This window comes from Prosopis cineraria, unplaced genomic scaffold, assembly GCF_029017545.1.
Source record: "Prosopis cineraria cultivar Desert tree isolate PC_DT_omini unplaced genomic scaffold, ASM2901754v1 PC1710, whole genome shotgun sequence".
In the NCBI taxonomy this organism is placed as follows: domain Eukaryota; kingdom Viridiplantae; phylum Streptophyta; class Magnoliopsida; order Fabales; family Fabaceae; genus Prosopis; species Prosopis cineraria.
Window position 1 is genome coordinate 2,066 of NW_026557035.1, and position 12,872 is coordinate 14,937.

Consider the following 12,872-nt stretch of genomic DNA (forward strand, 5'->3'; position numbering starts at 1 on the left):
TCAAATTTGATTATTATATTAAATAACAACAATTAAATATATAATGCAATTAAAATTGTATCATATCATATCATGAACAATATGTTATATATTATTTGATTTTCATCTTCTTTCAAAAGAGATGAATTTTTCTCATTTTTCCTGAGAAAAAAGAGAGTAAAATCTCGTAGGTAAAAATGTTATCTCAAAAATTTTCAAGTCAAGTTTATTCTCTTGAACAATTTTGAGAGAACACATTCCTTTCGGACTATTTCAAGAGAACTTCTCTTAAAAACATCTAATTTTCCAAAATAGGTAAGAGAACTTCTCTGAAAATATAAAGAGACAGTTCTCTCGAAGAGAGCTATTCTCCCAAATAATAATGAGAGAAACACTTTCTCTTGCAACTATTTGAGAGAATGACTCTAGAAAAAATTGTGTGAAAAAATTTCCCACAAACATATTTGAGAGAAATGAACGAACGGATTGTGTCAGTGTTTGGTAAGTTTCTCTCGAAAAGTTCTGCGAGAACTATTTTATCTCAAAAAATTTGAGAGAAATGAAAAAATGGAAATGTAGATTCAGGTATTTTTCTTTCGAGTGAAAATAGTTCTCATGTAAACTTTCAAAAGAATTCCATGAGAAATTGGCAAATCAAATTAATGTCAAATTTGTTTCTTGTCAACCCCTTTCCTATTACAGGGACAATTTCAAATACTAGTAACAGCACCAATGCAACAACAAATATAACTGATCATGAAAATATATCTAAAATAAACAAGTTTATAAGTAATCCAAATTAAAGTCATAATAAATTCATAGACTGTAATCATCACCATCAGACTCATCACTTCCTTGATCTTCAATTATAGGTGTATACGTATTTAAAATGCATTCGTTGGTCAAGGACTTAAATTGAGCCATCATCTCTTTAAAAATTTCTTATTTTCTACCAACTTAGCTCTTAATTGATTCTCTCGAGCTTCATGTGCGATTCATTGGGGTTAGAAATGAATGGGATAGAGACTAAAAGTTGAAGGCTGTGAGATTGCGAGACTGAGATTGACGAAGGTAAAGGTAGCAGTTGCACAATCTCAAAGGGAATATTTTTAGTCTATGTATGAAATAGACTAGAAGTTTCACAATACTTTATTGGTTTGATGCATTTAAGTGCTGCAATTAAAATGTGCATATTTAAATAGAAAATCTTGTTGTCACAAATTTTAGTCTAATCATCTTATTGGAGGCATAAATAAATTTTGGTAAACCATTTTATGGAGTAGTCTTTTCTTCATCTCATAATTATTGATATGAGATGAATATGGGAAAAAATTCGCAAGCACGCTTGAGGAATAATTTATATGTAATCTCCAACGAATTATATGTAAATCAATCACACAGAGAAGACACCCCTGTTAGTGCCTCGGATTTAGATGTAAATCACCATTGATTACACATGTAAATAGACATGGGAAAAAATTTGCAAGCATGCTTGAGAAATAATTGACATGTAATTTCTAGCAGATTATGAAAATGACTACATATTACATGAAAATGACATTGCTATAACACAAGGTAAAAGCCTTGCATCTTAAGCCATAACATATGTACCCTAAGCTAGAAGCCTTTCACTCTAAACATCTCTCTTGCACTCAAGCCAGAAGCCTTGTACCTTAAGCTAGAAATCTTGCACCTCAGTCATAACCCTTGCACCTCAAATCAGCAGCTTTGCACCTCAGCCAAACCCTTTCACCTAAGCCATACCCTTTGCACCCTAAGCCATAACCCTTACACCTCAAATCAGAAGCCTTACACCTAAGTTATAACCTTTGTACCTCAAGTTAAAAGCCTTGCACTTAAGCTATACCCTTACACCTCAAGTCAGAAGCCTTACACCCTAGCCACAAGTCTTGCACCTTCGCTCAAAAGCTTTACACCCAAGCCATACCCCTTGCATCTTAAGCCAAAAGCCTTGCCTCAAGCCAAAGCCTTTGTCCCCTAAATTAAAATCCTTGCACCCTCTAGTTGTTGAATTTACATGTAATGCTTAATGATTACATGCAATCAAGTGGTGTTGGTTCCAATGACCCTTCACTTGCTATCTAGAGCTCTGGCAAGTGTATTGTCACTGTTGGAGGAGGGACTGGAGCTCCAACAATCAAATTTTGTGCTTTTTAAAAAAAAAGATTATTAACACAAAGGGGCATTTAGTTATTTGTTCAAATTATTTAATAAATAAAATATTTGCCTTGGTTCTTCAAGTACATTTGGTCCCTTTGATTAATTTTGCTTCCAACTAGATTATTTTCACCAATTTTCTCTTAAATTAAACCGATATAAAATACTTGTGTGGATTCAAGTAAGTTTGTTTCTCTCTGTAGTCTTCGGCCACAAAGAAAATAAAATATATCTATCTGTATTTAATTCGTGGAACACATGGGAATAAATGATATGAGTGTTGCCTTTCGCAGGACAAGTAGTTCTATCCAATTTTGTAACTCTCAAGATTGCTGAAGTGTGAAGGTTGATATGAATTTATGGCTTTTTAGCTTTTGTTACTTTTTATTTATTATTAAACTTTAAATTGTGCAGGCTAGATATGAATTTATGGATTTTTAGCATTTGGTACATTTTATTTACTATTAAACTTTAATTTATTTATTTGAGTTATGAACTCTGTCCGGCTCCACCTAGCTATATATTTATTTATTTGTCCTTCTCTAAATAAGCTAATTTAATCTAGTAATTGATCTAGTATATTCGTTCTTTTTTGTTATATACTACTGCACATATGGTTTTGTTTTGGACAAAACTTAATGTTCTTGATTTATTGTGGAGGCAATCAGTCAGGAACTTAATTATATATGGAGATAATCTTCTTCTAACATTTATAACATTTTTTTTTCAAATTTCCCCACATAAAATCAATGTTCATTTTCACGAGACAAATTTGTTTCATTAATTTAATCCAAATTTTTTAATTCTAGACACAATTATTATGTTTAACTAATTTTTTTTTAAACTAAATGAGTTGGTTATTTTTTTCTTATATTTAAAAACGAAATAGTATATTAATGTATGTCATGAATTTTACCTCCAAATCAAATAAGTTTTCTAGACTTCATCCCTCTGTGTCGCTAGCAGCTGTTCATCAGAAATTCAGAATATGTCCAAGGTATATATGATCGATAATACATCGACTGACTTAAAACAGATGACAAAGTTGAGAACAAAAAAAAATGGATTTTTATGTTTTTTGGGTTGCTCGTCTGATTTGAACTGGTAGACAACGTGTTCCACAACACAAATAACAAATTGAGATTAATTAAAAAGCAAAAGATAATAATACTTTGCCCTTCCATACAAGGAAAGGTGATATTATTGTCATGGAAGGATGGCATTTAAGTTCAAAAAGGATTATTATTTTATTCAGGTAAAGCCGTAACAAATTTGAAAATATAAAATAAGTCCCTTAGATCCTTAACTAGTATTTTTTACATAATGTAATCTTTTCTAGTTTTAAAGTTAAAAAAATGAGTTGCAAATTTAACAAGACAAATTAAGTTGCAAGTTCCTTAAAGTTATTAGATGATGACATGTTATTTTTTAAATTTAATCATTAAAATTTTTTTTCCATGTTAAAATCGGAAAAGTGAGTTTGCAGATTCAAGACGACACAATTAAAAATTTGTCCCCTAAATTTGAAATATTTTTCTATTTTGTGATTTTTTTTTTCTCCCAAATTTGTTGTGACTTGACTTTATATTTAAAAATACCAGTTCACATCTAAGGGACTTACTTTATATTTTAAAATTTATTAGAGTTTTACTGGAATAAAATGAGTCTACTGGGACCCTGGCCCTACTGGCATTGCTTCCCAGAGGTTCCTGCTCTGCTTTTTCAGACATAAGGGACATGATTTGGTAGTTAATCACGTATAAAAGGCTACCACGCACCAAGGTGACTGCCCACACACGACGACGAGAGTTTTGCCAGTAATTCTCGCATTGCTGCAAAATGCAACACATGGATTCATCGATGGATATTCAACTTGTTTCGATGACGCGGATGGATTTATACCGATGGACGTTCCATGGTGAATGGAGTGAAGTGGTGACGGCATACAAAGACAACGCAATGATTCACAAGATGCCCGTCAACAGTGATAAAGACACGGCGTTGCACGTGGCGGCGAACGAGAACAATGCTATCACAGTTAAGCAGCTGGTGGATGAAATTAAGCAGACGTCGGGGGCGGTGGAGAGTTTGAAAACAAAGAATGTTGAAGGTGACACAGCGTTGCATCGAGCAGCATCCATAGGGTCGCTCCAGATGTGTGAGTGCATCGTTGAAGCTGATCACCATCGTCATCAAGGACACGTGTTGATTGAAGAACGGAACAATAATGGAGAGACTCCTCTGTTCTTGGCTGCTTTAAATGGACATAACGATGTTTTCTTTTACCTCCAATCTCGTTGCGCCGACAAGTCTCTTGGGCCATGCAGAAGAGCAAGCGATGGCCAGACAGTCCTTCATTGCACCCTCTACCGAGACTACTTTGGTGCGTAAATTTTACTCCCCTTCTCAAATATAAGAAAAATTACCGAGTGTCTTTTTTTATTTATAAATAAAATTATCAATTTCAAAAAAATTTATTATATTTATTTTTAAAATTGTTCATCATGAAGTTTAAATACCACAAAAATTTAGTCCAAAGTAATTGGTAAACATAGTAGGGGGCGGACTTGTTATAAATTTACAACTAATTAATGATTTATTTATTGATGCCTTTAATTAATGAATTCTTGCTCCTGTGAATTATTCTATTCACTGCAGAGTTGGCATTTGAAATCATTAATATGTACCAAAAAGAAATTGTGGGTTCTGTGGATGAAAAGGGAATTACCCCTCTCCATATCCTAGCCGACAAACCTTCTGCCTTCAAAAGCAGCAGCAATTTTAGATGGTATAATATGTTGGCATATGAGTGTAAGTACTCTCTTTAATTCTATTTATAAATTATTTTTAGCATATTTTACTTGAATTGAATAAAATTTTAAACTTTATTAACTCTATCCTAAAATTTAATAAGTTTTTACTTCCATTCTCCTAATAAAAAACAATTATTTTTAATTTGTTTCTATCTTTAATAAGGGCAGAAATACAAAATGAACATAAAAATAATTAAGTGCATGCCTTATAAATAAGATTAAAATTAATCTTTTTTTTTTATTCTTATAAATAGGACTAGAGGAATATATATATAAATACAGACACACAAATATAGTTGCCCTCTTCATCATTGGCACCCACGCATGCTCCACTTAATTATACTCCGTTACAAAATGCCCTTAATTAAATCTTTCTCACACACACTCTTAATTATTAGCTAAGGCCATTGTTTATATAAAGGTATCAGTGAAAACATATATATTAATTACTACTTATATTTTGTAAATTGTTTTATAAATAGCAAAACCCAACTCTTGTCTATTTTGGTCTATAAAAAAGAACGGAGGGAGTATTATTTTTTTTCAAAAAATATAAAAATCAATATTGTAATTATTTTTATATTTATGTATTTTCCTTTTTCATGCGGAAGGTATATACGTGAAGCGGTTGAGAAGCACCAACCATCAGTCAAAATCCCAGCAGACTGGCAAGTTCATGTTTATGAAAAGAAAGTATTTTGTTTATCTTAATTTTGCTTTATAATTATGATCTGAAAATTGAATGAAGTTCATGTTTTGTCGTAGCTCGTCCCCGAAGCACTGCGGATACAGAAAACCCAATTGATTACAACTGTGAACATGGAAATGATGTTCCGAAAAATTATCGGACATGTCGTGACATTTTCATGGCATTCACCTGTTTTATTATTTGGTCTGTCTTGGAAGGCTTTGGTACAGTACTCTCTCTTTCTCTACCTGATAATTGATGGTGCTTTTAATTCTGTTATACGCACTTGTGCTTAATTAATTTGGTTGTTTATATATATTAATCAAGGATTAGAGGAAATAAAGACATTGAGGAAGAAGAAACAAAAGCACCTTTGGTGCGGTCAAATACTGGATGGACTTTGGAAGTATAAAGATGTAGCATATGTTGGAGGTCGTGTCAAAGCCTATGTGATACCCAAACCTCGTCGCGAGACCGATGGCCCAAAAGGTTTTTCGCCCTTCACCCACCCATCATTATATCTCATGGAGATATTGATCTTTTCTTGGTTTTTTTTTTTTTTTTAACCTTTTCTATAAGAATGAGATGCTTAATGAACTAGCTACTTAAATGAGTTGGTTTTTGCCAAGATAATTTCTAGTTTTTTGAAGAGATATTGTTTTCCACTCAAGATAAATACCCACCAAAATGGTTTACAGGTCAAAAAAGTGAATTATATATAGTACACACACACACACACACACCACTCTCTCTCTCTCTCTCTCTCGCTCTCTCTCTCTCTCTCTCTCTCTCTCTCTCTCTCTCTCTCTCTCTCTCTCTCTCTCTCTCTCTCTCTCTCTCTCTGATCCAAGATATGAATAGTTTTGAACAAAAATTTGTATATCAATAAAGCTATCATTTTCATAAATAAATATATATATATATATATATATTTTACTCTCACTCCCAATTACTAATGCACCTTATGATGAGTTAGAGATAATTTTATACAAAAATTTGTTAATAAATAAAAAATAAAAAAAATGATATATATATATATATATATATATTAGATTGCTTATATTTTAAATCAAAATAATTAAAAAAAATATTTATATTTTGAAACAGAGGGAGTGCTTCTTGTTAAATAAGCTATGCCCAACATTAATGGATAGATCATATCCAATGTCAACCTTTATGAACTTTTTGGGCTTCTGGTCCTTGGGATGTTATCCAAACTAAACTTATTCTTTCCAACCAACAATTATTACATTCAAGAAAATAAATATCACAATTGATTATGGTACATGGCAACACTTTAATTTGGGCAAATTGCAGGTGATAATACGAACCAAAAGGGGGAACAAAGTGTTGATGGCAAACAGAACAAGCAGAATATTGGTAATAGAAATTACTCCCTCTCTTCCTCTGTTGAGAAAACTGTGTGTGTGTGTGAGATATATATATATATATATATATATCACTATGGATTGTGCATATGGAAACGCTTTAATTTGGGCAAATTGCATGTGATAATGCAAACCACAAAGCGTTGACGGCAAATAGAACAGGCAAAAAATCGGTAATAGAAATTATTAAAAAGGTTGTGGGTTGGCAGGTTCAAGTTGAAAAGCTTGCCAAGCAAGCTACAATTTTGTTAGGGAGAATGATAGAGAAGTTCTAAAAGGATCAATTAATTTAAATTAGGTCTCAAGTGTTAAATTTCAGGAATTTACAACTTAATCTCTCAATTTCACAACTCTTTTATGATGAATTTTTAACTTGTATTCTAAATTTTAATAGAAAAAATAATTTTTTTTATTCTTCAACTATCTTAAAATTTAAAAAATAAGTTACAAATTCATCACAATATAGTTGTAAAATTAAAAGATTAAGCTACAAATTTCTGAAATTTAACATTTAGAACCTAATTTGAATTAATTAGTCTTTTTAGAATCTCTTTATCATTCTCCCATTTTCTTAACCTAGCCTGCTAACCCATTTTTGTTTTTTTAATATCTTTTAAAAATTATTCTTTTTACATATATTTTTTGACCTAGAATTAAGAAATTGCATAAATTCTTGCGAGAAGGACTACAGGAAATTGTCTCATAATAATAAAGGAAGGAGGGAATGATATTATAAGTATATTTTCAAGGAGTATTCTTTAATCTTTGACATTTTTTATCATTATAGTTGCTTTCTCACATCTAATTTATATACTTTTTTTAATTAAAGAAACAAATCTTTTTCCAGGAACTATTTTGGTTATATTGGGAGGAAATAATAATAATAATAATAATAAAGAGTTAACCCATGGGCCGTGTGGACTAGTCCGTGGCACGTTCAGAATTAAGTGGTGTGGGTAACCCATCTCTGAATGGTCTTCCATTTTGCCAACCCAACTTGCCACATTTTGGCTCATTGGGCTCGTGTTCAATCCATATTATTAACTATAACAAATTGTATAATTTTGCAGGACCCATAGTTTGTGTCCTGATTCTTACGTAATCTTATTAATATGCTACACCTTGGAAATGAGAAAGATCTGAGTAATAACTTTTATCTCTAACATAGGATAAATGCAGCTAAAAAGAAAACAATATGAATCAACGCAAATTAAAAGGTAACTCTATCATTAATTATATCAGAGTTGAATTTTTAAACTTGGAAATCTTTAATTATAACTAAATCACAACATTGACAAACTAAATCACAGCAACATAAAGGTATTTTTGATCACCTCTCCAATCTTTATAGATATTGTGGGTCGGCAAGAAACTCTCTATCGTGATCAACTTTAAGAAATCTTTAACTTAAACTTATTCTTTCTGACAAGAATTTATTACATTCAAGAAAATAGCCTCAAGATAATAAACTACTGTGTGTAATATCACTATATCATGGATGGCAAGTTGGCAACACTTTATTCGGGCAAATTTTCTAAACATAGAATCCGCCACCGGCTCACCACCTTTGAATTGGATGCAATAGATGTTATGCACTTTTTCATAGGACTTTGATTTCTTGTGCAGCAATCTATCTTCCAATAATTGCAATTGCGGGTGATGCGAAACAAAGCGCAGATGCTGACAAACAACTTATCACAGTGGATCGACACAAACTACAAGGTAACTCTCTATCATTAATTATGACTAAAAATCACAACTCACACAGCATAAAGATGATCCTCACTTTCTTTATATATTTTATAAAAAAAATTCTATATATATATTGATCAACTTAAGAATTACTCTATCTAAATTATAATATAAAATATTTTTTAATAACTTTATTTAATTTAAAATATATGATATTAGATAAGCTTAATGGGTTTTTTTTTTGATTATACACTTATTTTATTGAGTAATTAATAAAGGTATTTTGAATAATTTAAATATTATATTTTATTATATTTAAGGGTATGATTGAAAAGGTATAAATTTTTTAAAAAAATTAAGATTTAAACCAACTATTTTTAAAAAATATAAATTAATTAATAATTATTTATATTATGATTTAAAGGAAATATTTTTAATGAAATATTCATTAAAAATAAAAAAGAAAGAAATAAAGAGATGAGAAATGAGGGTTAAGAAATGATGAAAGACAGTCTGAAGTGTTCTTTTTCTGGTCTTGCTCACAGAATTGATGTTTCAAAACTCCCAAGAGTTGGTCAAAGTTGGATCTGGAAGCTTGAATTTAACCAGATGCTGCCTGAGCCTACGTGAGTTGTATAAAAAAAAGTATATTTAATTTTAAATATTCATTAATCATTTTTTTATAAGTCGAAATACATTATTAAATGATAATTACCATATCTTTAATATATTGATTTTTTAAAAAATTATATAGAATATAAAATTAAAGATGTTTTTATTATAAATAGTTTTCATTTTTCATTGCATATTGATGTTTTTTTTAAAAAAGAGAGGATAGATAATAATAAAATTTTATAAAAAATAGGCAATTTTTTGTATGATAATTAATTCAAGACAATTTATAATTAAAAAAGACCAACTTGTGTGTGTGTGTTAATGAAAAAGTTAATGCTAACGAACAACTAAATGTAATATATATTGTTCCTATTTAAATATGCAAACAAAAGTGCTGTGTATATACTATACACATTTATACATGCATAATAAATAACAAAATGAGGCAAGAAAGTTGCAGGTGTTGCTTTGTCCTTGGGACTCTTATATATTTATAAATGAAATGTTATATATAATTCATGGACTTAAATCCTTTGAACTTCAGATTCATGAATTTATTATTTTTAATATTCTCGTTTATAAAACGTAAAATCTTTAATGTCCTCTTTAAAAAGGAAATTTTCTTGAAATTCATGAATTATCAACTTGAAAGAAGAATAGTCCGTTGTCAACTTGTCATAGCTAGCCCATAATATTGATTGGACTAATTTGTAGGGTGTGATGAAGAGAAGGAAAATGAAGGGGGGAGAAATGAGTCAGTATTGTTAATTGCAGCGAAAAATGGAGTGCTGGAAATAGTGAAGAAAATTCTGGAAGATAAACCAGGGGCCATCCACGAAACGAACTCGCTAGCCCAAAATGTATTGCATGTGACTGTGGAGAATAGGCAACCACATGTATTTGAGCATCTGACGAAGTACCTGAAGGAGAAGATGTTGTGGAAAAGCCACGTGGGACGTGCAGACAAAGACGGCAACACTATCCTCCACTTGGCCGCCAAGCTCTCGCTTCACAAGCCCTGGCACATTGCTGGTTCTGCCTTGCAAATGCAGTGGGAAGTTAAATGGTTTCTGGTATCATTTCTAGCATTCTTCCTCCTCCTCAATCAAATTTATTCAATCCATGCATGGTTTCATGTGTCATTATATTGATGTGAGCTTTAATTTCTTGTATTTCAAGTTTATGAAGGAGAAAACGCCGCAACATATGCAATTCCTCCAAAACAAAAGCAACAAGACACCGCAGGACATTTTCGTAAGTGATCACAAGGAGCTACTCGACCAAGGCAATGAGTGGCTGAAGAGCACGTCGGAGTCATGCTCTGTGGTGGCTGCGCTTATTGCCGGCGTGGCCTTCGCCACGGCCACCACTTTCCCCGGCGGTACGCAGGAGGAGACCGGCAAACCTTACTTGGAGCGCCACCCAGCTTTCAACTTGTTTGCATTCACATCCCTCTTGGCTCTCTTCTGCTCCATCACCTCTCTCATCACGTTCCTCTCCATCCTCACTTCCCGCCAGCAACCTAAAGATTTCCGCAAAGATTTGCCTCTCAAACTTCTTTTGGGGTTGAGTTGCCTCTTCGGGTCCATCGCTTCCGTCTTGGTTTCTTTCTGTTCCGCATTCTCCTTCTTGCTCAGGGAACACCTCCAGCAGGTTGTTTTCCCACTCTATGCCGTCACTATCTTGCCTATGACTTTCTTTGGCATTGCTCAGTTACCCCTCTACATTGATCTTACGAGAGCTATTTTCTTCAAGGTCCCCCAGTCCAGTAATAGAGAATCTGAGAAGCTTATTCTCTGATCAAACTCTTACTACTTTATCTCCATCATATTATATATATTCTTCTCACAACTATTCATCTCTTTTCTTATCAACAGCTCCAGCTACTGTTGGAATATTAGGATGTTATCCATAAGTCTTTAATCACCTAATTAATTAGTTGGTATCTCTAAATCTATATAAAGGGGCCACATCATTGTGTGTTGAATTTCACCTTTAGTCAATGGATGAGTTGTTGTTTTAAATCTTTCAAGTGAAGGATGTGTGTTGTTGCAACCTTCAATCATAACCATTCATTCATGGATGTTGTTCGTCTTCTTTTCTTTTTATTCAGCTTTGTATCTTAGTGAAGTCATTTGAAATTATGATTTCGCTGCTGTGCTGTTTTACTACTATATGAAAATCTATCCCATCATGATCTATCAATAACTGGAAGCTCGACTTTTGGAGGGTCCCACACCTTTGATATTCCGAATATTCATGATGCAATTGAACTTCTTGACCAAGAATTTTGAAGATTGTTAAATTGTGAAGGCAAGGTGCTCAAGTGAAGAGGAAAAAAATAAAATAAAATAAAACATAAGTTCTGGTCCTTAATAAAATTATGGTTAACTTGAGCCGAAGGCCTTATAAATATTTTTTTAATTAATTAAATCATCAATCTTTAGAGTTGTGGTTAACATTGATGAAAATCCTTGCTATTATTCGACATTATATATATCCACATCAAAAGACATCATCTCTAAATTAAAGATAATAATTAAATATATTTGATTATAATTCTAAGAATTGATTATTCTTTGATGAAAAGCAAAGAATATTAAGCTAACTTGACCACTAACTAAACCGTTTTTTTTTCCCTTTAGGTAGTTTTAAAAGTTCAAATGAAGAAGAGATGGGTTAAAATTTGAAACAAAAATGAAAAATTGAAAGTGATAAATTTACCTTTATTTTTAATCAATGAGAGATGAGAACCAAAAATAACAAAAAAATACTGGAGTCAAAGAGATCTCATTCGTGAAAACACAAATAAAACAAGAGATTTGAAGGTATTAAAAATTCAAATGTCTGAATGCATATATGTAAATATACTTTAAAATTATAAAGGAAATATAATAAAAAATGAATTTTCAAATCTATAAATTTTTATATATCTAAATAAAAAGGTTGATCAAATTCAAATTTCTATTAATCAAAGCATATTTATTTCAACCCTTCAGTCAAAAAGTCAAGCCCAACACCATGAGCAAGTCGAAATACATAATCCAATCCAATTCGCCAGGGTCCAATGTAGCATTCTAAATGTCTAAGAACAAGTATCACAAGCCTAAAACTAGAAAAGAACCTAAGGGCAAATTAAAATTGGAGCAGCAGGAATTTTGAGTGAAGCTTAAACTTCACTGCAAGGATATATTAATATTCTCTACCAAAAATCATCGTTAAAATCTTTATTCATTCATTTTTGTGGTGATAATTTATGAATGATTTTTCACTATCTTTCCTATCCTCTCTATTGGTCCTTAAGATCATTTATATTTGTCTACTATTCCTATTTTTGCACAATTTATGCACTTTGTTAAAATTGATCTATGAGTAATTTTTCTTCATCATTTCAAAAGGGAAAATTTCAATCAATTAGTGGTAACCATTATGATCAGAAATCAGAAACAATTTTTTTGTTTTAACCAAACCAAATCCAGAATGAATATCAATGAAGAACTTCACGCAGCAATGAACTGT

At 31.7% G+C, this 12,872-nt stretch overlaps 1 protein-coding gene across 1 annotated transcript; it reads left to right on the forward strand.

Annotated features, from left to right (window-relative positions):
- Nucleotides 1-4,017: 4,017 nt before the first annotated feature.
- On the forward strand, nt 4,018-11,377 carry LOC129300699 (uncharacterized). Its single transcript, XM_054939276.1, has 10 exons — nt 4,018-4,540; nt 4,816-4,968; nt 5,582-5,638; nt 5,736-5,882; nt 5,986-6,147; nt 6,976-7,038; nt 8,673-8,768; nt 9,284-9,364; nt 10,068-10,426; nt 10,533-11,377. The coding sequence occupies exons 1-10, from the start codon at nt 4,018-4,020 to the stop codon at nt 11,151-11,153; spliced, it is 2,262 nt and encodes a 753-aa protein (XP_054795251.1). The 3' UTR covers nt 11,154-11,377.
- The last annotated feature ends 1,495 nt before the right edge of the window (nt 11,378-12,872 follow it).

Bases quoted from the DNA above. Each gene is read 5' to 3' on its own strand.
- LOC129300699 (XM_054939276.1), top strand. From the start codon at position 4,018: ATGGATATTCAACTTGTTTCGATGACGCGGATGGATTTATACCGATGG. The intron at 5,639-5,735 runs GCAAGTTCATGT...GTTTTGTCGTAG, and splicing joins GTCAAAATCCCAGCAGACTG to CTCGTCCCCGAAGCACTGCG. The intron at 8,769-9,283 runs GTAACTCTCTAT...TCTTGCTCACAG, and splicing joins GGATCGACACAAACTACAAG to AATTGATGTTTCAAAACTCC.